Source organism: Dama dama, chromosome 11 (genome assembly GCF_033118175.1).
Source record: "Dama dama isolate Ldn47 chromosome 11, ASM3311817v1, whole genome shotgun sequence".
In the NCBI taxonomy this organism is placed as follows: domain Eukaryota; kingdom Metazoa; phylum Chordata; class Mammalia; order Artiodactyla; family Cervidae; genus Dama; species Dama dama.
In genome coordinates this window covers 32162328-32187223 of record NC_083691.1, presented here as the reverse complement: position 1 = coordinate 32187223, position 24896 = coordinate 32162328, and the positions used below count along the sequence as shown (strand labels likewise).

Here is a 24896-nt window from a genome sequence, read left to right as displayed (position 1 = left end):
ATAAAATGGTGACACTGATGGCTTCCTGGAGGCGCCTCCTTCCTTTGCACTGGGCTCCAGCCCTGAGATCTAAGAGGGTTCCAGGGCTCTGCTGCTTTAGGAATTGGTCAGGTATTTTTAGGTATCAGTAATTTGCTATCATGCTAAGTTGCTTCAGTAGTGTCTGACTCTTTGTGACCCTATGAACTGTATCCCCCCAAGCTCCTCTGTCCAAGGGGTATGGACTATAGCTTGCCAAGCTTATCTGTCCAAGGCATTCTCCAGGCAAGAATACTGGAGCGGATTGCCGTGCCCTCCTCCAAAGGCTCTTCCTGACCCAGGGATCGAATCCGCGTCTCTTATGTCTCATGCATTGACAAGTAAGTTCTTTACCACTAGTGCCACCTGGGAAGCCCAATCTTTATACACCTGTAGTTCTCCCAGGTAGGAGTTATTGTCCCTAGTTTACAGATGAGATATAGGGAAATTAACTAACTTGGCTAAAGATGTGGGCTTAATGATGAGGCTGTGAAGCCTGTAATTTTTGATCCTGTGCCTCATCTCACTAGCCCATCTGCACCTCGGAACTGATAGGCACCCTACATGTTCTACAAGTAGTGCAAGCCTGGGACAAAAGGGAAGAGTGCTGGGAGTAAACCAAATTTCCAGACCCTTAGCCTTGAGATCCTATTTTAAAGCCACTCATTCCTCCTATTAGCTGTGGGCTCACTTGAGTGGCTGAGCCAGAATTCTAATGAAACAGCCAGAAGGCAGAACCTTACCCTTGGCTGGGGTCTCTTGTAGACAGCTTTGTTGTTGATGAGGCAAGTGCCAGGTTTCTCTTCCTCCGTGGCTGGGCACCTGATCTCCACAGAGTCACTTCTTTCTGTTTTCAGTTGCCTAAGGCTGAATGTGTGTTAATTAGAACTTCGCCACTACTAAAGATTCACTTAAGCTGGCCTGAACAAAATATGGACACTCAGAAGCATGCTGTGGACCCCCAAGGGCAAGGACAGACTATGTTCTCAGGACCAACCTAGTACCAGGGACTCAGACCCCACAAGGACCCTCTTTATCTCACTGCACTTCTGTCTGTGTGAGGTTCATGATCTGTCCTCAGCTGCTCCAGTCCGTGACTTAGAAAATACATCTGCCAACAGCTGTGTTTACATGACTGTCATTTGGAGAGACTTAGAAGTCCCAGTGCCAACTTGTTGGGAATGTGATTCCAATTCAGTGGTTTGGGTCCCATGGATGGGAGCATAAACGTGACCTCCAAGAGTCCTACTTCTGTAACCACGCATACGTACATGGGGTGATGATGGTAGAAATATATTCCTCAAAAATGTTGGCAGGGGTAGCAGTGGGGGTGGAGTGTGCTCCGGGCAGTCAACAAAACACATGTTCACAACCAGTGTATCCATCACACAGAATGGTTTAAGAAAAATTTGCTCTGGGATCATCTTTTACTTTTTTTTTCCTGGCTGTTTTTCTTACAACCTGCATTAAAATTACCAACCTCAGAGGTTCTGCCTTATTATATCTAGGAAACATCTATGTGGTGGACACTGCAGTTTGCCTTCCCAATATCCATTCTTCCCTTCTTCTTTACTTACACAATAATTTTGTTCAAGGAGGGCAGTGCACCTAACTGAAAATACTCTTATTCCCAGACTCTGTGCAGCGATGACACCCATAGGGCATGGTTTTGGCCAAGGAGATGTAAATGGAAGTCAGCTCGGGATTTCTGGAAATGTTTTTGCTTTTCCTGAACACCCATTTTTCCTCTTCCTGCCTAGAATTCAAACACACCTCCTGAAGTACATTCTTCACTGAAAATGCTCATTTATTGAGCAGTTACCCTTGTAGTCTTCTAAGTTCTGTTCCAAGTGCTTGGTGTACAGCAGTGAACAGAGCAGACAGAAGCCCCTGTCTTCATGGTGCTTAACTCTAAGATGGGGAGAAAGACAGAAACAAGAAAAACCTCTTGCAGGTTCAGATGACATTATGTGTGACCACGAAAAAGCAGAGAAAGGAGACGGGGAGCTCTAGGTACTGATGGTAGTGGTGATGGAGGTGGTGATGGTGTTTTGTATTCATTCCCTTAGTAGTCACCTACTAAGAAGGTGACATTGGAGGAGAGTCTTGAAAGAAGTAAGGAAGTGGACTCCAGGGGAGAGAAAGCAAATGCAAACTTTGTAGATGAGAGTGTGTCAGACTTGTTCAAGGAGCAGCAGCCATATTGCAACCTCGAGGCAACAAGCATAACAAGTAAAGATTTATGGAGTGGAGAGACCATGAGACCAAGTCCTTGGGTGGCGGGGGCTGGGGAGGTGGTGGGTGGGTTGTGCTGCTGCACCGGCCTGAGTCTGTCTACTTCTAGACTTCTAATGGTGCCAGACAAACCCCCAGAGGTTTAAGCCAGTGTTAGGGGGATTTGCCAGGGATCTGCTTGTGAGAAGAGCACCTCCAAGTGATTCCAGTGAAAACTCACTCAAGTCCAAGAAAGGTGGCTGAAGCCATTTGTGAGTCTGAGTCGTGCTCTGGTGGGGCTGCCCGTCAAGCACCAAGTCCACCTGCCTGCAGAAACACCAGAACTGCCCTCGAGGGTGATAAAGGCAGAGGACACTTCAGGGCCCCTGTGCTCAACCACATGCCCCCTCTTCAAAACTGGGTGGAGTGAGGTGGTGAGGGGCTGCTACCTTGTTTGGGCTAGAAGACCAAAGTGATTATTTGTTAATATCCCAAACTCCCTTTTTGCAATAAAGAGAAGTACACCCAGAAAAGGAAAGTAATTTCCCAAAAGTCACATGAATGGTGTGTAAGCTGGGCCTGGGGAGCATAAGGACTTGTTTTCTAGACACATTGTTTATGTTTTTTTGTGTTTTTAAAAAATAATTTAAAACTTGCAGAAAAGTTGTAAGAATCACACTGAGAACTCCACTATACTCTTAGCAACAGCACCCCACTCCAGTACTCTTGCCTGGAAAATCCCATGGACGGAGGAGCCTGGTAGGCTGCAGTCCATGGGGTCGCGAAGAGTCGGACACAACTGAGCGTCTTCACTTTCACTTTTCACTTTCATGCATTGGAAAAGGAAATGGCAACCCACTCCAGTGTTCTTGCCTGGAGAATCCCAGGGATGGGGGAGCCTGGTGGGCTGCTGTCTATGGGGTCGCACAGAGTCAGACACGACTGAAGTGACTTAGCAGCAGCAGCAGCAGCAGCAACATACTCTTAGCCCAGAGACCCTGTTCAAGTTTTGCCAGCTGTCCCAAGAATGACCTTTATAGCAAAAGGATCCAATCCAGGATCATGTGTTGTATTTAACTGTCATGTCTCTTTAGTCTCCTATCTAGAAAAATCCCTCAGTCTATTCTTTTTTTTTTTTTTCTCTCAGTCTATTCTTGATCTTTACACCTACCTTAACATTCTTTAATGTTACAGGCCTGTCAATTTGTAGACTGTCCCTCAATTCAGATTTGTCTGAGATCTCCCTTGATTAGAGTCAGGTGATGCACAGAAGTGATGCTACGGTCCCTGTGGTCCTCTCATTGTATCCCGTCAGGTGGAACATGATGACATTGCTTTGTCCTGTACTGGTAATGTTCAGTTTGATCACTTATTAAGGTGGTGCTGCCAGGCTTCTCTACTATAAAGCATGTATATTATCTAGGGTGAAACAGATCACCAGCCCAGGTGGGATGCATGAGACAAGTGCTTGGGCCTGGTGCACTGGGAAGACCCAGAGGAATCGGGTGGAGAGGGAGGTGGGAGGGGGGATCGGGATGGGGAATGCATGTAACCAAAAAAAAAAAAAAGAAAGAAAGAAAAAAAAAATAACTAAATAAAATAAAATAAAGCAGTTACCCTTTATCCATTTGTAAGTAATAAGCATCTTATGAGGAGGTACTGTGAAGTTATGTAAACATTCCACTCCTCTAAATTTCACCCACGGTTTTAATATCCATTGATAATTTCCTGCTTGAATTAACTATTGCTGTATGGTTGACAAACAGTGGCCTTTTAATGCCATTATTTTTCCTACATTTATTAGTTGACATTAATGTGTTACAAACTTGCTTTCTCTTCTCATCTGTTTTTTTGCTTATTTATATCAGTATGGACTCATAGATTCTTTTTTCCACTCTCCTCTTTCACCACAGCGGTAAAGAATCTGCCTGCAATGCAGGAGCCGCAGGAGACTCAGGTTCGATCCCTGGGTCGGGAAGATCCCTTGGAGAGAGAAATGGCAACCCACTCCAGTATACTTGCCTGGAAAATCCTATGGACAGAGGAGCCTGGTGGGTTACAGTCCATGGGGTCGCAAAGAGTTGGACATGACTGAGCAACTTGTCACATAGCACACAGGGCTGCCGCCCTGCTCAGCTGTCCTTTTCACACGAGCGCCAACATCTCTGGGAGGCCATGGTCTGCATAGCCACACTTAATGACCAGATTGCAAAGGAGGGAGGAAGAAGAGGAGGGAATTGGGAGGTGTGGAGGGAGAGGGAGACACATTATATTTGAAGCAAATATTTCTCTCTGTGTGCTGCAGCAAATTTAGAAAAGCACAGGAGGATGAGAAAAGAAAGGGTGTGAACTGTCCCTGCTCTAGGGGTTTACAAATTAAGTAGTTAGGAAGAAATTCTTTTTTGAATGGTAAGAGGGGAAACACCGAGTGTGCTCACCACCCAGGAGCACTGCACACACATCTGGCTTCCACAGGACACTGGGCCTCATGGGTGAATTGGCTGCAGCAGGGCCCCTCTCCTGTATGCCCCTAGTCAAGTCATCGAACTCCCTGGGTCTTCGAAAATGATGGCTTTTACCCCCTCACCAGCAGTTATTCATGGTAAGAGACACTCTAGAATTTACAGAGAATAAAGAGCCCTGGAAGTGTAAGGGGTTATTATGGTTGTATCAGGATATTAGATCAGCTGCTTAAAAGGGCATCCCAAATAACTGGGGTTTAAACAAGACAGTTTTATTACTGTCCCATATGGTAATATTGGTATAAGTGGACCAGGTCTGGTTTGCTGACTGATAGGGCTATTCCATGGGATTAGAAACCTACATTCTTTCCACCTTGTTGATTCAACATCTTTAGAGTGTTGTTCTTGTCCACAGGGCCAAGACACCCATCACTACATCTGTGTTCCAGTCCCTGGAAAGGGGAAAAAGGAGGAGTAGAGGGCGTGCTAATCCTTAATGGGAACTGGAAGTTGCATAATCCCGTTGGTTAGAACTTTGTCATGCTCATCTTCAAGGTGGGAGTCTGGGTCTTTATTCTGGGTTGCTAATAATCAGGGATTTTATTATGGCACAACCGTGTGGATTGGCGCTGTGACTGGTCACAAGGTGAGCCCTGTATTCTCTGGATTCCTGCAAATTCCAGATGTGTGTTTCTGTCACGGACAACAGAGCCAAGATTTGCAGGACTTGGACCTTATACAGTTTTGGGGAGAGAAAGGAGAGCTCTAACCAAGAAAAAAGAATAAAATTAGTTACAGAAGTGAATAGGTAGACTGAGAAAACAAAGCACTAATTATACAATTTAAAAGCTGACAAATATCACATCACAAAATTCAGAAAAATAGTATGATATGCTTATTGTTTAAAAACCTGACAGACCGCTCTAAAACTCTTTCCCTGCATTTTCCGACTGTGCACTTTTTGGATGCATCTGAATACAACCATAACTTTGCAATATTTTCTAGCCAAAAAAACATACAAAAACCCCAGATGCATAATTAATTCAGTGTCTCTTTTAAAATGGTTGACTGAAATTTAAAAAATATTATTATTGAGAGTTTAGTAAAGTTTCTTTGTGCTTCACTTCATTATTGGTGCGTGCATGCTAACTTCAGCTGTGCCCAACTCATTGCGATCCTATGGATTGTAGCCCACCAAGTTCCTCTGTCCATGGGATTCTTGAGGCAAGAATATTGGAGTGGGTTGCTATGCTGTCCTCCAGGGGATCTTCCCGACCCAGGGATCAAATTTGCATTTGCCTCCTGTGTTGGTAGGTGGGTTCTTTACCATTAGCGCCACTTGGGGAAGCTGTCATATATTATTTTAGAATTATGATTAAACTTGGGAAAACCTCTATCAAATTTCTTTCATATATGTGCTACAGGATTTCAGGGCATTTCAAGTTATTGGTATATGTGTGCAATAACTAATCTTAGATACTGTTTGAAGTAACAATACTCATTGACCAGATGGTTGATGATATCCTAATTGTAATGGTTTATTATTAGTTTTTTATATCTTTGTATGTCAGCAATGGTGGGGGGGGATGCAGAAAACATACAACATGCACACAGATGTGTTAGCTGTTTTAGTACTGCTACAAGATTGTGTCTGTAAACACAAGAATTCTGATAAATTCTCTTTTGCACAACTTCCATCAAAAAGAGGAAAATGAATTGTGTGTTTGTGATTCGAAACACTATGTTATATATATTCCTGACAGGAGGGAGTTTTCATTTTGATCAGGGATTGATGAGAACCAAATTGTCTGCTTATACTGTTTTGCATGTCTGAAAACGGGAAGAATTTTCTACAGACGAGCTTTTGGCTCTGTAAATTTCAGACCCTGTCTCTCCTTCACTATCCACCGATGTCAGGTGCCAGGCACTGGAGGACTCTTTGTTACCAGTTTACGGTCTCTGGCCCTGCACTTGAATATTTTGCCACCCGAGTGAGTGAGTGGGCAGAGTGAGTCATTAGAGGACTCTTGGCAGGTCTTCCTACCCTAGGTCAAATAGCAATATTCATCTATACATTTAGACTGTGCACCACATAAATATATCCCATTGAACCAAGCTAAATATGTCTCCAACTCAACTTCCTTTTAATTAGATCTAAAATATACATGTAGCCATGTCTTGAGGATGTCAGGGAATTAGGAGTGGAGACAGTGGTTTTAAGTGACTACAGTAAAAATATCTTACTTTTAGAATTCTTTTCCAATTTTATTTAATTAATTTTTGGCAGAGGGGCTTGCAGGATCTTAGTTCCCTGACCAGGCACTGAACCCAGGCCGTGGCAGTGAAAGAAAGTGTCAAGTCCTAACCACAAGGCAACCAGGGAATGTCCCCAGTTTTATTGAGATATAATTGACATATAGCACTGTGTAAGTTTAAGGTATATAGCCTGGTTATTTTATTTACATCCATCATGAAATGATTTCTACAATAAGTTTAGTGAACATCACCTCTTATAGGTACAAAATTGAAGAAATAGAAAAAAAAGATTTTTTTCCTTGTGATGAGTGTCCTTAAGATTTAGTCTTTATGGGCTTCCTTGGTAGCTCAGTTGGTAAAGAATCTGCCTGCAATGCAGGAGACCCCAGTTTGATTCCTTGGTCAGGAAGCCCCGCTGGAGAAGGGATAGATCACCCCCTCCAGTATTCTTGAGCTTCCCTTGAGGCTCAGCTGGTAAAGAATCTGCCTGCAATTCAGAAGAGCTGGGTTTGATCCCTAGGTTGGGAAGATCCCCTGAATAAGGAAAAGGCTGCCCACTCCAGTATTCTGGCCTAGAGAATTTCATGGACTGTATAGTCCATGGGGTCACAAAGAGTCAGACATGACTGAGCCACTTTCACTTTCACTCTCTTAAAAAGCTTCATATATAATGTACAGCAGTGTTAATTATATTTATCCTTAGTACTTACTTATCTTCCAACTGGAAGTTTGTACCTTTTGACTGCCTTTATCCAACCTGGTTCTCCCCAACTTCCCCACCCCTTTACAACCTGTAACCACAAATCTGTTCTCTTTTTCTAGGAGTTGGTTGGTTTCTTCGTTTTGTAGGAAAAGTGACCTACCACACAGTATAAGTGACCTACCACATGTTACTTCCTGATACATAGCATAGTGATTCGATATTTCTATGCATTCCAAAATGGTCACCACAATAAGTCTAGTTACCATTTACTTTTATAATTTTTTAAAGAAACATGTGACTATATGATTACAATGTCAGGGCCCAGGACTTCCCTGGTGGTCCAGTGGCTAAGACTCTGAGCTCCCAGTGCAGGGGGCCCAGGTTCGATCCCTGGTCAGGGAGCTAGATCCCACATGCTACAACTAAGACCCGGAGCAGCCAAATTATTTATTTAAATTAAATTAAAAAAAAAAAATGTCAGGGATCCTCATTGGCCCCTGCAAGCAGGGTGTCCTGGGGTTTAAGCTTCCATATCTTCATAGTGTGTCTTCCCTGGTGTCTCAGTGGTAGAGAATCTACCTTCCAATGCAAGAGACACAGATTTGATCCCTGGGTTGGGAAGACTCCCTGGAGAAGGAAATGGCAACCCACCCCAGTATTCTTGCCTGGGGAATCCCATGGACAGAGGAGCTGGACACAACTTTGTTGACTGGATAACAACAACAGCAACATCTTCGTAGTAAGTCCGCCTCAGTACCCATAGGTGTGGACAGAGCTTTCTCGGCAGTGATTCGAGTTAGAAACCAACTTTGCATTCTCCTTGGTATCCTAGCCCTGCTTTTCCAGTTCTCCTCTTCATACCAGTTCCCTTCCAACCCACGTTCTGAAGACTTCTCTCTTCCTGATAAAGAGGATAGGCAATAATACACAAGTATCACCACAGATAAATTTCTTAATGTGAACCTTAACTATAAGATTAATACATGTCAAGTCAGAACAGTTAAAATAAATAAACATATACACACATGTGCACACACATTGGAAACTAAACAACATGTAGATAAATAATATTAATAGTTTTATTTATGTAATTAGGCAACTATTAACAATGGGCAGCTAAGAGCTGTCCAACCCACCCTGGGACTGTGCCCAGGCCCTGTTCAAAGGCATCATTCATGGAAGGCTGAACTTGTCCAGAGTGTTGCTTCTTAACCTGTGGGGTGTGTTTTTGTGTATATGCATTTGTGTACTCATATGGGCACACACAAGTATACACGTCCATGCTATACAGCAGGTCCTGTGGAGAATGTGCTGTCTATTTGGTTGGCAGTCCTCTCTTTCAAAGATGCTTGTTGAACATGTGCTTCCTCACACAGCCCTGTGTTTGATCTCTCTCCAAAGATGAGGAAGAGTTTCTAGATTCCAGGTATTCACACAGACATTCATTTTTAATGCCAAGCCTGTGTGACCGCCATCTCCCAAGCCAGTGCCAAACCTGGAATGCCGCTGATTAGAGAACATCTTTATTTAAAAATAGGAGTAAAGTCTGATGACACAGGCTGCTCTCAGTGTAGGGAATTTAAGTGCTTGGGGTTGGCCTTCCTTCCTTCCTTCCTTTTTCACCACACCTCTTTGTCTGTCTGTCTGTTTCTCTCTGTCTCTCTGTCTCTAGAGCCAATGGCCTACAAAAGGGAAATCAGTACTTTAAAAAGAAAACATGGCAGGAAGGGATAAATTAGGAGTTTGGGATCAATGGATACACACTACTATCTACAAAATAGAGAAATGACAAGGACCTACTGTATAGCACAGGAAACTATATTCAATATCTTATGTAACTTACAATGGAAAAGAATCTGAAAAAGAATATATTTATATATACATTAAGGGAAGCACACTGCCTGAAACTGCCCACCCTGGCCAGGCACCATAGTAACCATTTGCATGAGTAGTTTTACGACAGGAGGTAAGGAACCTGGTAAGGAACACGGAACTAATAAGCCACCACCAACCCGAAGAGTTTGGGACAGGTCAAAAGGAGACACCACATGTCTGATCACCTCCCAGAATCCTTGCTGGCATCCATCTTGGCTGAACAAGGCATGCACCACCAGGAAGGACTCTGAGTCAGAATGATTGGCTAAAGACAACCTGGAAACTAATCCCATCACCATAAAACCTGAGACTGAGAGCCATGTGGCAGAGCTCTTCTCCTGGGTTCCCTCACCCCACTGCTCTCCACCAGAGTGCTCTTTTCCAATAAAATCTCTTGCTTTGTCAGCACATGTGTCCCCTTAGACAATTCATTTCCGAGTGTTAGACAAGAGCCCAGTTTCGGGCCCTGGAAGTGGCCCCCCTTCCTGTAACATATATGTACAACTGAATCACTTTGCCATGTACGTGAAACTAACACATTGTAAATCAACTATATGTCAATGAAATAAAAGAAAAAAATCTTCAAAAACAAACAAAACAGGATTTTAAAATTTTTTTTGAGAAAGAAATGATAATATATTTTACCTGTCTACATTTTTAATGAGGAATGAAGAACTAACAGTTTGTACGTTTACATATAAAACATATACTTTTTTATGTAAAACTAAAGACAGCATATTAAAAAGCAGAGACATTACTTTGTCAACAAAGGTCTGTCTAGTCAAGGCTATGGTTTTTCCAGTGGTCATGTATGGATGTGAGAGTTGGACTGTGAAGAAAGCTGAGCGCCGAAAAATTGATGCTTTTGAACTATGGTGTTGGAGAAGACTCTCGAGAGTCCCTTGGACTGCAAGGAGATCGAACCAGTCCATCCTAGGGGAGATCAGTCCTCGGTGTTCATTGGAAGGACTGATGCTGAAGCTGAAACTCCAATACTTTGGCCACCTCATGCAAAGAGTTGACTCATTGGAAAAGACCCTGATGCTGGGAGGGATTGGGGGCAGGAGGAGAAGGGGATGACAGAGGATGAGATGGCTGGATGGCATCACCGCCTCGATGGACATGGGTTTGAGTGGACTCCGGGAGTTGGTGATGGACAGGGAGGCCTGGCGTGCTGCGATTCATGGGGTCGCAAAGAGTCAGACATGACTGAGCGACTGAACTGAACTGACTGAATAGTCAAATATATAAAAAAATTCATTTCTACAATTCGGCTGGTTTTGTATTTGGCTGGTTAAGATACTCTTAGAGAGTGGAAATGGGTTTGCAGGAAAGAGAGAAGGAAAGAAAGATGTGAGAGAGCTATCCTAGGCTGTCATCTAGAAAACACGGTACCAGGAAAGGACCGTGCACAGGAGTGAAGGATGAAGTGATGGGGAGTGAGCAGGAACCAGCAGGAAGAGCTTCGGGTTCAGGCACCAGATTCTACCCTCCAGGATCCTGGGACCTAAAGCAAGTGGAAGCTGACCTTTGAATCCTTTTGACTTCTTGCACGTACTTCAATGCCATCTTTGCAAAGAAAAACAGATTTTCTGCTTTTATGATTACATGTTTAACTTTTGAAACTTCATGCTGAGAAAAAGGGTTTATTTCCCCAGGGAATTCTAAAAGTTTTGCTAGCACTGGAAGGCACGACTTGTGTTTCAGAAATCCTCCTCCCTACTGAACATGGCTGTCAGCGGAGCAGAATGACAGCTCCCTTTGATCTGCAGAAGCTGCTTGACTCATCTTTGTTTTTGCAGAGCTCAGGGCTGTCACATGCCACAGTAGTTGTTCGTGGCCCTTTCCCCTTGTGAAACTCAACCCATATTTTGATTGCATTTCATTCTGGTTGCAAGAGATGTGGTAAAAACAGTAATAAAGGCAGTTCAATGAAAAACAATCCAAAGGAATAAATGGATTTTTGCCCTAAGTGCAGCAGGGAAGAAGCACTCCTCACCCCCAGCCTCTCCCAGCAACCAGAGCCTCAACTAACTCCTTCCAGCTCCCAGGGGAACTGCAGAGCTCCCAGGCCGCCCCCACTCAATTTGCTTTACAAAGGGAAAATAATTCTTAAGGAGCTGTTGGAAACCTGCATTATATCTGAAAAAGTGGGGGAGGGTAGCAGTGAATTATTTAAAAAGAGAGTTGGAGAATGGAAGGGGATAGATATCCAAAAATACCCAACTAACATGCACTCACATACACCCACACACACTTACCCAAAGCCCTGTTACCAACTAGAAAATGGAATCTAGCTCAGGAATGATAATTTACCATATTCTTCAACTCCTCAGTGAAGTGAAGGGCTGTAGTCATGGTGTTTTAGAAAGGAAGGGAGTTTCATTCATTCATTCATGACTACTTACTGAATACCTGCAAGGAGCAAGGCTTATGCTAAGCCTTTAGCAATTGTTGATGTCATCCCCATCAACAATTCCTCACCACCCACATAGCCACCATTTCTCCCCATTTCCACTGCAACTTCCCCTCCCCCATCAAATCCTACAAGTCTCCTAACTGGTCTGTCAGCTTCTATCTTTCACCTTTTCTCTCTGCCCCATCCTCACCCCTGTCCCCATGGTACATTCTCCACACAATAGCCAAAAAGATATTTCACAGCAAAGAGTTTATATTTAAAATGTAAAATAAAATCATAAGAATCCCCTGCTTAAAACTCTCTAATGGTTTCATATTACCCTTTAAAAACTGTTTTGTTTTTTTTTTTTTACAACTGCCTGCAAGGTCCTACACAAACTGACTCCTGTCTATACTTTTATTACAATCTTATATCACATCCCCCATCTCAAAATACTCAGTATTGACATTGGCACTTTTAATGGTGTATATGGTCCCTCAGCTTTGCTATGCTTCTTCCCTGCTCAAGGCCTTTGCACTTGCTATGTCCTTGTCTTGAGACACTCTCCCCCAGACTTGTAGATGGCTCCTTTTCACCATTCAGATCTCGCATCAAATGTCACCCTCTCAGTGAGGTTTTCCCCAAATGTCACCTTCTCAGTGAGGTTTTCCCTGGCCACTCAGTCTAAATTGGTTGCTCTTTCTGCACCATTACCCTTTTAAATTTATTTTCTAAAAGCATAGCACTTACCACTATCTGAAGGTGTTTTATTTGCTTGATTTTTGACATAATAGTTTTTAGTGTGGTCCCAGGTTCATAAGTTTTGGCATCACCTGGGAAATCATTAGAAGTACCTATTCTCAGGCCCTACCCTAGACCTACTGAATTGGACATTCTGGAGGTGGGATCCAGAGATTTGTAGCTGTACAAACTCTCCAGGTGATTCTGATGAGAATTAAAGTTTGAGAACCACTGGCTTTTAATAATTACTGCTTCTCTCCCTCTTCCGCCTAGAATGTAAATCCAAGAGAATGGAAGTCCATCTGTCTTATTCAGCACAGAGCTACTGTTGCAGGAAGGGGGACCCTTTCCAGGGCCCGAAACTGGGCTCTTGTCTAACACTCGGAAATGAATTGTCTGAGGAGACACATGCTGACAAAGCAAGAGATTTTATTGGGAAAGGGCACCCGGGGGGAGAGCAGTAGGTAAGGGAACCCAGGAGAACTGCTCTGCCGCGTGGCTCGCAGTCTCAGGTTTTATGGTGATGGGATTAGTTTCCGGGTGGTCTTTGGCCAATCATTCTAATTCAGAGTCTTTCCTGGTGGCACATGCATCACTTAGCCAAGATGGATGCTAGCAAGAAGGATTCTGGGAAGTGGACAGACATGTGGTGTCTCCTTTTGACCTTTCCCGAACTCTTCCGGTTGGTGGTGGCTTATTAGTTCCGTATTCCTTATCAGGATCTCCTGTCATAAAACAACTCATGCAAATGGTTACTATGGTGCCTGGCTAGGGTGGGCGGTTTCAATCAGTGTGCTTCCCCTAACACTACCAGCACCAAACATATAGCAGGCACTCAATAAATTGTTGAATGATGACAGAGTGAATGAATGATTGACTAGTGTCCTGAATTTTGTGTCTGGGGGTCACATGGGATGGATTTGGCAGAGAGCCCTGTGGAACCAGGCCCCAGGAATCTGCTTTTGTCTATATAACACATTGATCTTGCAGGCTAGATAAACCCAAACAGGGAATTCTGAAGTTAAAGAAATGCTTGAAAAGTATTGTTCAAAATGTTATTAATTACAGTTTGGAAACTAGGAGCATATTCCAAGGTCCTTCTCAGAGAACCAGATGGTTTGTAGATTGTATCAGATTAGAGGACAAGGATAATATCTTTTTCTTTCAATTCTGTACAGTTCTTACTATGTAAATCCCAGAGCAGGCTGCTGATTGACAAAGTAGCTTTCTCGTCTCTCAGTCATTCTGCTTTATATCAATCCTGGAATCTAAAAAAATAAAAAGAAAAAAGGCTCTAAACCAATTAATTCTGCCTCCAGTGGTTTCTAAAAGCTTTCAGATTGAAACACCAGGTCAACCTCCAGCCCAGATGAAGGAGGAAAAACACCATCTTTGCAAAAGACATTGAACTTTAGAAAAGGTTAGATCAACAAGGAGAACAATAGAAAGGCCTTGGGAACCTCTTCTTAGAAATAATCCACTGGCTAGAAGCAAATACTAAAGGGCAGACGCCATGCTGGGTACTGGGGTTACAAAGACCAGGAGAGTAGGGTTCATGTCTACAAGGAACTCACAATCTGAGGAGAGAGACAGGCACGTACACAAATATAGCAGAGAGTCAGTTCTGAAGTGATGACTAACTGCAACGGTTTGCAAAGGAAAAATTCCTGGAGGAGGTGATATTTGAACAGATCTGGAGAGCTGTTGTCTCACTGGGTAGGCAGGAAAGGGCAGTCCAGGCAGAAAACACAAATGTGAAAGCACAGAGATGAAAAAGGGCAGGGAAGAGTTCAAAAATGATTAAGAGAAATGACTGAATTGGTTACTAGATATATATAGATATTTGGAGAAATTTAAATACTGACTGTTTGATATTAAAGTTTATTGTTAATTTTTAAAGATATATTAGTGATTTGTGGTTATGTTATGAAAGAGTTCTTATCTTTTGGTAATACATATTGAAATATGATTTCTGGTTAAAAGGATATGGTATCTGTAATTTGCTTCAAAATAGTATGGGAAGGGCAAGAGAGGGTAGAGATAAAGATGAAAAGAGGTTGGCCCTGAATTTTTGTTGAAACTAGAGGATGGATAAACTATATTTTATATGTCTATATGTTTGGAATTTTTTATAATAAAGAAGTTAGGTGGGGTGAGAGAGATTGCCTAGGGCTGTAGCTACTGTTGTAATAAGCATTCAACAAACATTACTTTTCTCGCTCTCTTGAATGTGTCATTAGATGTGATGACCATATTACTACTTATAGGCACAAGCTGGAGGAAAAAGCTAAGCAAGTCACTGATGCTTTTTCAAACCCAAGTCCTACTTCCCAGAGTGTGTGTATTGCCCACTGTTTGAAGCAATGGCCCCGTAAGAGTTGCTCTTGCTTACTGTTACGCATGGGAGGGGTGGCTGGTCTCCAAAGTGAACACAGGTTTGTTTCCAAGGGATCCTGCTGAAGGCCACCCTGAGAGACGAGACATACTTGATCAGGGCTCAGCTGGAGCTCCAGCTCCCGGTTCACAGAAGGGCAGAGAGCTCAGCCTCTTCAGGGTCTGCTTCTTTTACCAAGGACTGAGATCAGGCTTTCCTGGTGGCACAGATGGTGAAGAATCTGCCTACAATATGGGAGACATGGGTTCGGTCTGTGGGTTGGGAAGACCCCCGAGAGGAGGAAATGGCAACCCACTCCAGTATTTTTGCTTGGAGAGTCCCCATGGGAGCCTGGGGAGGAGCCTGGGGGGCTACAGTCTATGGGGGCAGAGAGTTGGACACGACTGAGCACACAGCTAATGCTCACATGAGCTCAGGCAGGCGAGGAGCGTCCCTGGGGAATCTTTTGCACATGGTGTAGCTAGGACACAGGCCTGAAGTGAGGAACAAGTCAGTGGAGCATAGGCAGAGGGGGCGCTTCTTATCTAGACTCCAGGGTCTACGACCTACCATTTAGGGAAAACTAAAAAACAGAAACAAAGATTGTGGGAGAAGGTGGTTATACACGAATTGCTATTTTCTGAAGTCTCATTGGAAAATTGGAATACCTGAACTGCTTTACAGGTAGACTAGACAACTGAGCCACTCGTGGCTGATTTGAAGGGACCTCAGAATAGACTCTCTGCGAACAAGTCCCCTAAACACCACAGAGACTAGAAACATTATCATTAGAGAGTATTTCTTTGGTATTAAAATTCACAGGAGGAGAAATACATTGTGCACATATTAGTTACAATTATTGTTCATAATTTTCTGCTAAAAATATCTTAAATTCATGTAGTATCTCTTTTTTTTTTTGTAGTATCTTTTTAAAAAACATGTTTGTTTTATTTTTTGGCTGTGCTGGGTCTGTTTTGTTGCAAGCAGGCTTTCTCTAGTTTTCTCTAGTTGCGGCAACCAGGAGCTACTCTTTGTTGAGATGTGGAGGCTTCTCATTGTGGTAGGTTCTCTTGTTGTTGGACACAGGCTCTAAACACTCCGGCTTCAGTAGTTGAGGCAGGTGGGCTTGATAGTGGCAGCTTCTGGGTTCTAGAGCATGGGCTCAGAAGTTGTGGCACCTGGGCTTAGTTGCTCTGTGGCATGTGGGATCTTCCTGGACCAGGGATTGAACCAGTGTCTCCTTCATTGGCAGGTAGATTCTTAACCACTGGATCACCAGAGAAATCCAAGACCCTCTTTTGATGGGAGAAGTGGCAAAAACTATTATAAAGTGGTATGGACACAGGGAGGCATGATTCATTAGGAATTATTTTTCTTTATTTTTTTTTTAAATAAAGCTTTTTAAAGCAGACATTTAGATAACAGAATAATTGTGAAGATAGTTCAGAGAGTTTTCAAATACTCTATACCTGCTATTAACATCTTACATTATTAATATGATACATTTGTTACAATTTATAAATCAATAGCAATATATTATTATTAGCTAAAGTCCATTCTTTATTCAGATTTCCTTAGATTTTGCCTAGTTTTCTGTCCCAGGCTCCCATCTAGAATGCAACGTCACTTTTAGTCAGCACGACTCCTTTGACTCGTTTTGGCTGTCACAGTTTCTCAGCCTTTTCTTGCTTTTGATGACCTTGACAGTATTACTGGTCAGGTATTTTGTAGAATGGTCCCTCTATTGGGCCTTGTTTGATGGTTTCCTTATGACTAGACTGTGTGGTTTGGGGAGGCTGAGGCTATGGGGTTTTGGAAAGAATACCATAGAGGCAAAGTATTGTCATCACATCATATTAAGGATACGGTGTGTGTGTGAGTGTTTTAGTTGCCCAGTCTTGTCTGACTCTTTGAGATCCCATGGACTGTAGCCCACCAGACACCTGTGTCCATAGGACTTCGCAGGCAGGAGTACTGGGGTGGGTTACCGGTCTCTGTTCCAGGGGATCTTCCCAACCCAGGGATCGAAACCAGATTCCCTGCATTGCAGATGGATTCTTTACCATCTAAGCCCACCAGGGAAGCCATATATATGGCTGCACACATAGCACATGGGATCTCTAGTTCTCTGACCAGGAATCGAACCCATAGAAGCTCAAAGCCTTTACCACTGGACTGCCAGGGAAGTCCCTAGGGTACATACTACTATTAACATGATTTATCACTGTTGTTTTGACCTTGATAACCTGGCTAAGGTAGTGCTTATCCACTGTAAATTTACTTTAAAAAAAAATCTATTTATCTGGCTGCCCTGGGTCTTAGTTATGGAATGTATACTTTTAATTGTGGCATGTGGGATCTAGTTCCCTGACCAGGGATTGAACACAGGCCCCTTGCATTGGGAACACAATGTCTTTGCCACTGGACCACCAGGGAAACCCCTGAAATTACTTTTTTTTTTTAAACCTTCTTTCCTCTGTGTTCTTTGGAAGAAATCACTATGTACACACCACATTTAAGTGGTGAAGAGTTATATTCCATTTCTTTGAGGGTGGAGTGTCATTTACACAAATTATTTGAAATTCTTCTATATGGGAACTCTGTCTCTTGTCCCATATTTATTTATTTTTTAATCATTTATTTATGTCAGTGTAGACTCACAAAATTTATTTCACACTTTGGGTTATTCATTTTGTTGCTCAAATTATTGGAAGCCATTAAAAATTTTATTTATTTATTTTAATTGGAGGCTAATTACTTTACAATATTGTAGTGGTTTTTGCCATACATTGACATGAGTCAGCCATGGGTGTACATGTGTTCCCCATCCTGAACCCCCCCTCCCAACTCCCTCCACATCCCATCCCTCAGGGTCATCCCAGTACACCAGCCCTGACCACCCTTGTCTCATGCATCCAACCTGGACTGGTGATCTAGTTCACATATGATAATATATATGTTTCAGTGCTATTCTCTCAAATTATTGGAAGCCATTTTTAATCATTTATGTCACTACACTACAGAAATAGAATTCTAGCTGTCCAGAAGCTCTCATCATCCTGTCTTCCAGTCACTATTCTGAACTTGTGATGAGATCAATCCCTGGGGTCTGCTGTTGCACTTTATATAGTTGGAATTATACAGTATGTATTCGCCTGTGCCTGGTTTCTTTCACTCAGCATTATGTTTGTGAGATTTACCCATGTTGCTACACTTTGCTGTGGAGAGGCTTTCTCACTTTGTAGTTTTCAACTTTAGACCTTCCCACCCCATGATTCTGAAATGGGCCACACTTCCCAAACTTATTTCATTGCAGTCTTAGGTGGAGGTTATCAAAAACAGGCTTGAGATCAGAACATAAGTGTAAATAGTCCATTGGGAATTGATTTCAGGACGCCCCGGTCAGGGCATGAGGAAGGAAATACAGAAGGGAGGAAGCCAGGCAGAGGAGTTAATGAGCAGCTCAGCAGAGCTCAGTCTCATAGGGTCCTCCACTGAGTAGGGGGTTGTTCTCCAGGGGGTCATCCCTGGGGGTTCTCCATGGGGGGCCTCCACGGGGTGGGGAGTGGTTCTCCAGGGTATCAGGGGGTCCTCCATGGGGGTCTTCCCTGGAGGTTCTCCACAGGCTGGTGTTCTCCTGGGGGTCTGCCATGGGGTCTTCCATATGGGGGTTCTCCACTGGGTCCTTCCTGGGGTGCTCCACGGAAGTCTCCATGGATTCTCCGGGAGATTGTGCAGAACTTGTTTAAGAGCTGTCCTGCAGAGAAGCAAAGAAACTTCAGGTATTTATAAACCAATTCCTTTCAGTTATTGCTTGAAAGTTGAGTATATTAACACACTAACAATCGCAGTCTGCCCCCAGTGTGGGTTAATAAGCACCTATGTCCAGAGAAAGCTCGTAGGTAGGCTCAGGGTTGCAGGTACCAGCAGGAAAAAGCCATCAGAGTGAAGGTCTAGGCCAAGGCAATGGGTGTATCACAACTGTTAACACCTTTTCCACCCTGACCTATTTGGATCACACCTTAAGTCCATTTTGTTGTGGACACTTTATGCTAGTAGCCAGCAGCAATAACTAAAATAAAAATTAATTGACAGATATAAGGCACCTGTCAAAATGATACAAATTTTTAAAAAGTGGCAACCACAAAGAGTGATTGGGGATGTGGAATGAGTATTTTCATACTTTAATGGTAGAACTCTAAATTGTTTATTTTTTGCAGAATGAAATCTGGCAATATCTGTTAAAAATAAGTATTCCAAAGATGATGGATGTTCATTAAACCTATTGTGGTAATCGTTTAATGATGTTTGTAAGTCAGAGCATTCGTTATGTTGTACACCTTAAACTTATACAGTGCTGTGTTGTCAGTTATAGCTCAATAAAACGGGATAAAATAGGTATTCCACTGCAACTAGTGTATAAATAAGTTCTTGAAATTTAATGACAACACAGTGATTATAGTCAACAATACTATATTATAAACTTCAAAATCACCATGAGGTTAAATCTTAATTGTTCTCAATACAAAAAGAAGCAATGATTATGTGACCTGATGAAGGTGTTAGCCAACCCTACTATAGTAATCATAGTGTAATATACAAATGTAGTAGACCAACAAATTTACACCTCAAATTTATAACGTTACATGTCAATTATAACGCAATAAGAAAATTTTTTCAATGAAAAAAAAATGAGGCTAGTTAATAGAAGCAGTCTCAGTTCTGGTACTGCATTGGTACTGTGACTGTAGTGTTATTTTATTTATCACTTCCCTCCTCTCCCACTCATTCGGGATCCCCTCACCCTCAGTCAACGTTTTTGCCAGTCTGGGTTGCTTGCCTTCATCCTTGAGGAGTCTTGAGTCTTGGTTACCCAGCCTTTGCTTGAGAACCTACTGCTCTGACCCAGTAGTTCCTCCCATAGGGGGCCATGCTGGTGTTTTGAGTCTCCTGGTATCAGCGTGAACTATGAGCTCTTGAAAAATCTGAATATCCCCTTCCCCCCATTGTTCAGTTATTCTAGTAAATGACCATAACTCCTTTTGGGGAAAGATTATAAGGGAATCGCTAGTGTATTGTTGCATCATTTTAGCGTTCATCCTCAAGAGGACTTGGCATCTCCTTCAATTGATGAGCTCTGGGTGTGAGAACAGGCTCATGTCTGGAAACCGTAAGGGACTGTGATTTTTCCATCGTACTGGCTGACCTCAGCTTTCTACTCACTCGTATTAGTTTTATATTCCTCCCAAACAAATCACCACAAACTCAGAAGCTTTAAAAACAACCCCCATGTTATTATCTTATAGTTTCCCTGTTTCAGAAGTCTGGGTATGGCTTAGCTGGATCCTCCACTTAAGGTCTCACAAGGTACAAGGTTGTAATCAAGGTGTCAGATGGGCTCTGTTCCTTTCTGGAAATCTCTTCTGGATGAAGCTTCTTTCTAGAGCTTAGCTTTTTTCTTAGCTTAGCTTCTTTCTATTCTTCCAAGTTGACATAGTGGTTGGTTGAACTCAGCTCTTTGCAGTTGTAGGACAAAGGGGGCTGCTCTTCCAACAAGGCACTCTCTCTTATAGGCAGTTCACCTTTTATCAGCTTGCTTCTTCAAGGCCAGTAGGAGAATCTTAGTCCAGTTGGCTAAGCCTTTTATAATGTAACCTAATTAAAGAAGTGACGATCCCATCACCTTTGCCATACTCTATTGGCTAGAAGCAGGTTGTAGGTTTTCAAGGACAGGAGATTATATGAGTGTGACTCATGGGAGGAGGTGCTTCACCCTAAGGTGTGTCTGTGTGTCTACCACATTCATTCTTGGTCTTTTTTTAAAAGTTCGGCAATATCCTTATTGTCCATCCATCTATCTTCTTCCAGGAACACCATGGACTAGTAACCATTGTCCCTTGAATCTGGGATGGTCTTGTGACTTGCTCTGGTCAATGAAAATGGCAAAAGTGATACTGTGGAGGGCCTTGAGATACCTGACAGCTTTTGCCTTTGCCCTCTTGATATGCAGAGATCTCCACAGGACAAGGAAGGTGGTCTAACCTGGAAAAGGAAAAAAAAAGCCATGTGAAGGAATACCAGTGTCCCGAGTGAACAGCCAATGCCAGCTGCAAGACATGTAAGTGATACCAACTTGGACCTTTTAGCCTGCCTACCTCTGCAGTTGAATGCAGCTACATGAATGAGCCCGGGCAAAACTAGAAGAGGCACCTTGCAGCCCACCCACAGAATCATGAGAAAAAACAAATCACTGTCATCTTCAATGACTGGTTTTGGAGTGGTTTATCATACGGCAATAGGTAACTGAAATAGGTGTTTCTACATCACCTGCAGTCAATCATTGTTTGAAGGTTGCTCCAAGGGGCATTAAGACCCTGGCTTTTCTGGTCTGCCCTGTTCCAGACTCAAGTATGCTCCAGTGATCAGGGAGAAGTCTCAGGCAGAGTCCCAGACGTTTTCAGGAAGGAGCTGTCAGCAAATACAGGAACACTGAGCGTTAGGCTGATGTAAGAGCTGCTTTTATTACAACCTCGAAATCTCTTTTTCTCCAACTTGTAAACATTATGTGGAATGGGCCGGGGGTGGAAGCAGGAGGTTTCTTAGAGGAACCAAGAACCCTGGAGTAGATGATGCCTTTGGGAGACACCACCAGCTAGGGGAAGAATTTGTAGAACACAGAGCTCAGGCTATCAGAGACTGAGATTGAGGGCCTACCTTGTTCTTTTCAACGTCTCTGGCTTTGTATAAGAGCTGCAGTTCTCACAGCCTGCTGTCAGATGACATGCCTAGAATCCCTCCTTTTGTTTCCTCTCAGATGCTTCTCTCTGCCTTCCAGTAGATGAGCTCACTTATTATTCCTTGCTGAACTCTCCTCACTAGCCTCCTACCAACCCAGTTATCTTTTCACCACTCAACACTTACCTGTCTCCTAGCTGCTGCCTTGGAGGACCCCGCCAACTCCAGATCCTGTCCTGTTCAAATCTAGTTCACTCAGTGTTTCTGCCATGTTCCATATCAGTATCAGTACTGTTTGGTATCAGAACTTCTAAACCTTGCAAAGTTTTGAAAAAGGACTTGACAAAAAAGATCTCATTGGTGAGATTAAATTATAGGAAATTTCAGGTGTGATTTCTTCCATTTCTGTGTGGCAAGGGAGGTTACATTCAAAGTTGCAATAGATGTGATAGCCTAGGCTGCAGAATTGTTCCCAGGTACCAGATGTGGGTGAATTAACATTTCAAAACATCTTTGGAAAAAAACAAACAAAACATCTTTGGAAGGTTACCAGAAAAAAAATCTTTTTTTTTTTTTTTTTTTGCCTGAACACCCCAAAAGATGGAGCAAAATTTGAGTATATACTAAGATAAGTTGTGTTCCTGTATTTGGAATATAAGGAAGTGGTTTTACAAGAGACTGACCAAGGAAATTCACTTCCAGTTTATTAAGATCACAAGAGCAAAAACTACAGCGTATTTTATTAGGTATACAAAAACACTCAGGGTTAAAATATTCAAATTAAAAAAAACAACACCCTACCTTATTTTAGAAGAAAACCTTAGTCTTAAAACTAATATCAGAATACATAATTATTTAGGTACTCCTATGAATTGCAAATGGTCACAAAAATAATTGATCATGTTGCATTTTCCTCATCTATTTCTTCTCTTATGATAGGAGTCAACATTTTTGAGCATCTACCATGAATTAAAAACTGCCATTCATTTCATCTAGTTCTAAGAACAACATCCACTATGCCAACTAGTTCTAGTTTAAATTCATGACCACACGTCTCAAAAGGAGTCTCAATGCTGCCAAGCAACCCTACTACACTCCCCCAGTATGTTCCTCGCCCATTCTCCAAAACAAGGATTTCACACATTTTCTGCTCTCCTCAAATCTCCCACATCCTCTTCCGCCTCTTCAGTCCTGCCTACCTCTTCCACTTCTTCCCAGATCCCTCTCTGCCTCACTCAGTTCTCCATCTTTATATTCCACTGATGTACCAAATTCTTTCCTCTCCCTTGGAGCCTTTGAAATTCCCCTTCCCTCTCATTGGAATGCTCACACCCTCATCTTCATAAGACTGGTTTCTTCTGCTTTTTTTTATCTGCTGTCTCAGTTCAGATGTCAAGTTCTCAGAGTCTTTCCTTGTAAGCTAAAGATGCCCCTGCTCTCTTGCATGTTAACTTGTTTCATTGTCTCCCAGACATTTATCAACACCCGATACTGTCTTGTCTGTTTATTTCTTCCCATCTCCACTTGAAGAAAGCGTCATGACAGCAGGGCTTTACTTTTCTGGTGTACTTCTATATTCTCAATATCCAAATCTGAGCCTGTCACACAATACGGTCAAAATGAATTTTCATTGAGTAAATGATCCCGATTTTTGATAGATGAGGAAACTAAAGATTAGGCAATCTAAATAAATGACTTAAGGTCACTCAGGTAGTAAATGACAAAGCTGGGACTTGAGCCTAAATTTTGCTAGATCTGGGCTCTATCCCCAGAGAGGCCCAGATTTTTTTGTGTAAAAAAATCTCTCTTGCTAGGATGAACATTTAAAAATGGATTTGACCACTGAGGAGTACTTGTGAATGTGAACAGCATTTAAGACAACATAAGAATGAATAGTTAATTCCCCAGGCAGAAAATCAAGGAGATGCTGAGGACATCTGGCTGGACAAAGCCCATGGTAACTAAGGAGCAGCACAGCCTGGCTATTCCCAGCTTGCTCCTGGCTGGCCTCCAATTCCTCCGTCTTCCTTCCTGCTTCCTGCATCTCTAAGTCTCTGACCACCTGCAGTTCAGTACAGTTCAGTGCAGGCTCTGGTTTTCCCTTCATGCCCATGAAGTGAGCTAGTTCATGCCTGTCAATAGCATCCAGATTCATGCTTTAGAGAAACTGGAATAGGATATTTTCCATGAGGGTCTATCAGCCAAATCTGTGTTTATATAATAGCCTAATTCACAGGAAGTTGCCTTTGTGTGTGTGTGTGTGTGTGTGTGTGTGTGTGTGTGTGTGCAGAAAATGAAAACCTTGTGCTGACTCTTCATTGATCCTTAAATGGACTTATAAACAAAAGGTGAAGAGGAGGAAATGAAGACTCTTTTGGCTGTTGCCTTAATCAACATTCAGGGAAAGCTTCATTTATAGGCTAGAGTCCCTAGAAATGCTAGATTTAAGGGTTTGTTCTTTGGATTTTCTTCAGAAACCAAGATCAAAATGGTTATAATATTACCAGTTATTGAATGTTTATATAACTGCCATTATTCTATGCTCTTTATGTATACTTTATCTTTACAACAAACTGATTAAATAGATGCTAGCAATATTATACCCATTTTCCACATGAGAAAACTGAGGCCAAGTAGGATTTTTTTTTTTTAAATGTTAGTGTTAGTCACTTGGTCATGTCCAACTCTTTGTGACCCCATGGACTATATATAGCTCACCAGGCTTCTCGTCCATGGAATTCTCCAGGGAAGAATACTGGAGTGGGTTGCCATTTCATTCTCCAAGGGATCTTCCTGAACCAGGGATTGAACCCAGGTCTCCTGAACTGCAGGCAGATTCTTTACCAACTGAGTCACCAGGGAAGCCCTGGTGAAGCCCTGAAGTCACACACTATTGATGAAATTAGAATTTCATTTATTTGATTTGACCCTGGAGTAGAGGTTCTTAATCATCCCACTACTTGTTTTTGTGTTTGTTTGCCTCTTTGTTGGAAGAAGGCAATGGCAACCCATTCCAGTTCTCTTGCCTGGAAAATCCCATGGATGCAGGAGCCTGGTGGGCTGCAGTCCATGGGGTCACTAGGAGTGGGACATGACTAAGCGACTTCACTTTCACTTTTC

General features: G+C 42.6%; 1 protein-coding gene and 1 long non-coding RNA gene across 2 annotated transcripts in view; one reads left to right on the top strand and one right to left on the bottom strand.

Annotated features, from left to right (window-relative positions):
* The window catches only part of KIF3C (kinesin family member 3C), a 44111-nt gene extending 33992 nt beyond the window's left edge, over window positions 1-10119 (top strand). Inside the window, exons 8-9 of the mRNA XM_061154967.1 lie at window positions 4146-4283; window positions 5110-10119. Coding sequence (XP_061010950.1) covers window positions 4146-4283; window positions 5110-5191 — 220 coding nt within the window. The 3' untranslated portion in view covers window positions 5192-10119. The remainder of the gene's footprint in view (window positions 1-4145; window positions 4284-5109) is intronic.
* A 7805-nt stretch (window positions 10120-17924) lies between these two features.
* On the bottom strand, window positions 17925-21478 carry LOC133064622 (uncharacterized). The gene is made up of 3 exons (XR_009694664.1): window positions 21369-21478; window positions 21017-21083; window positions 17925-18798 (listed from the first exon to the last, which is right to left on the bottom strand). It is a non-coding gene; the product is annotated as an uncharacterized LOC133064622 (long non-coding RNA).
* Between the last annotated feature and the right edge of the window lie 3418 nt (window positions 21479-24896).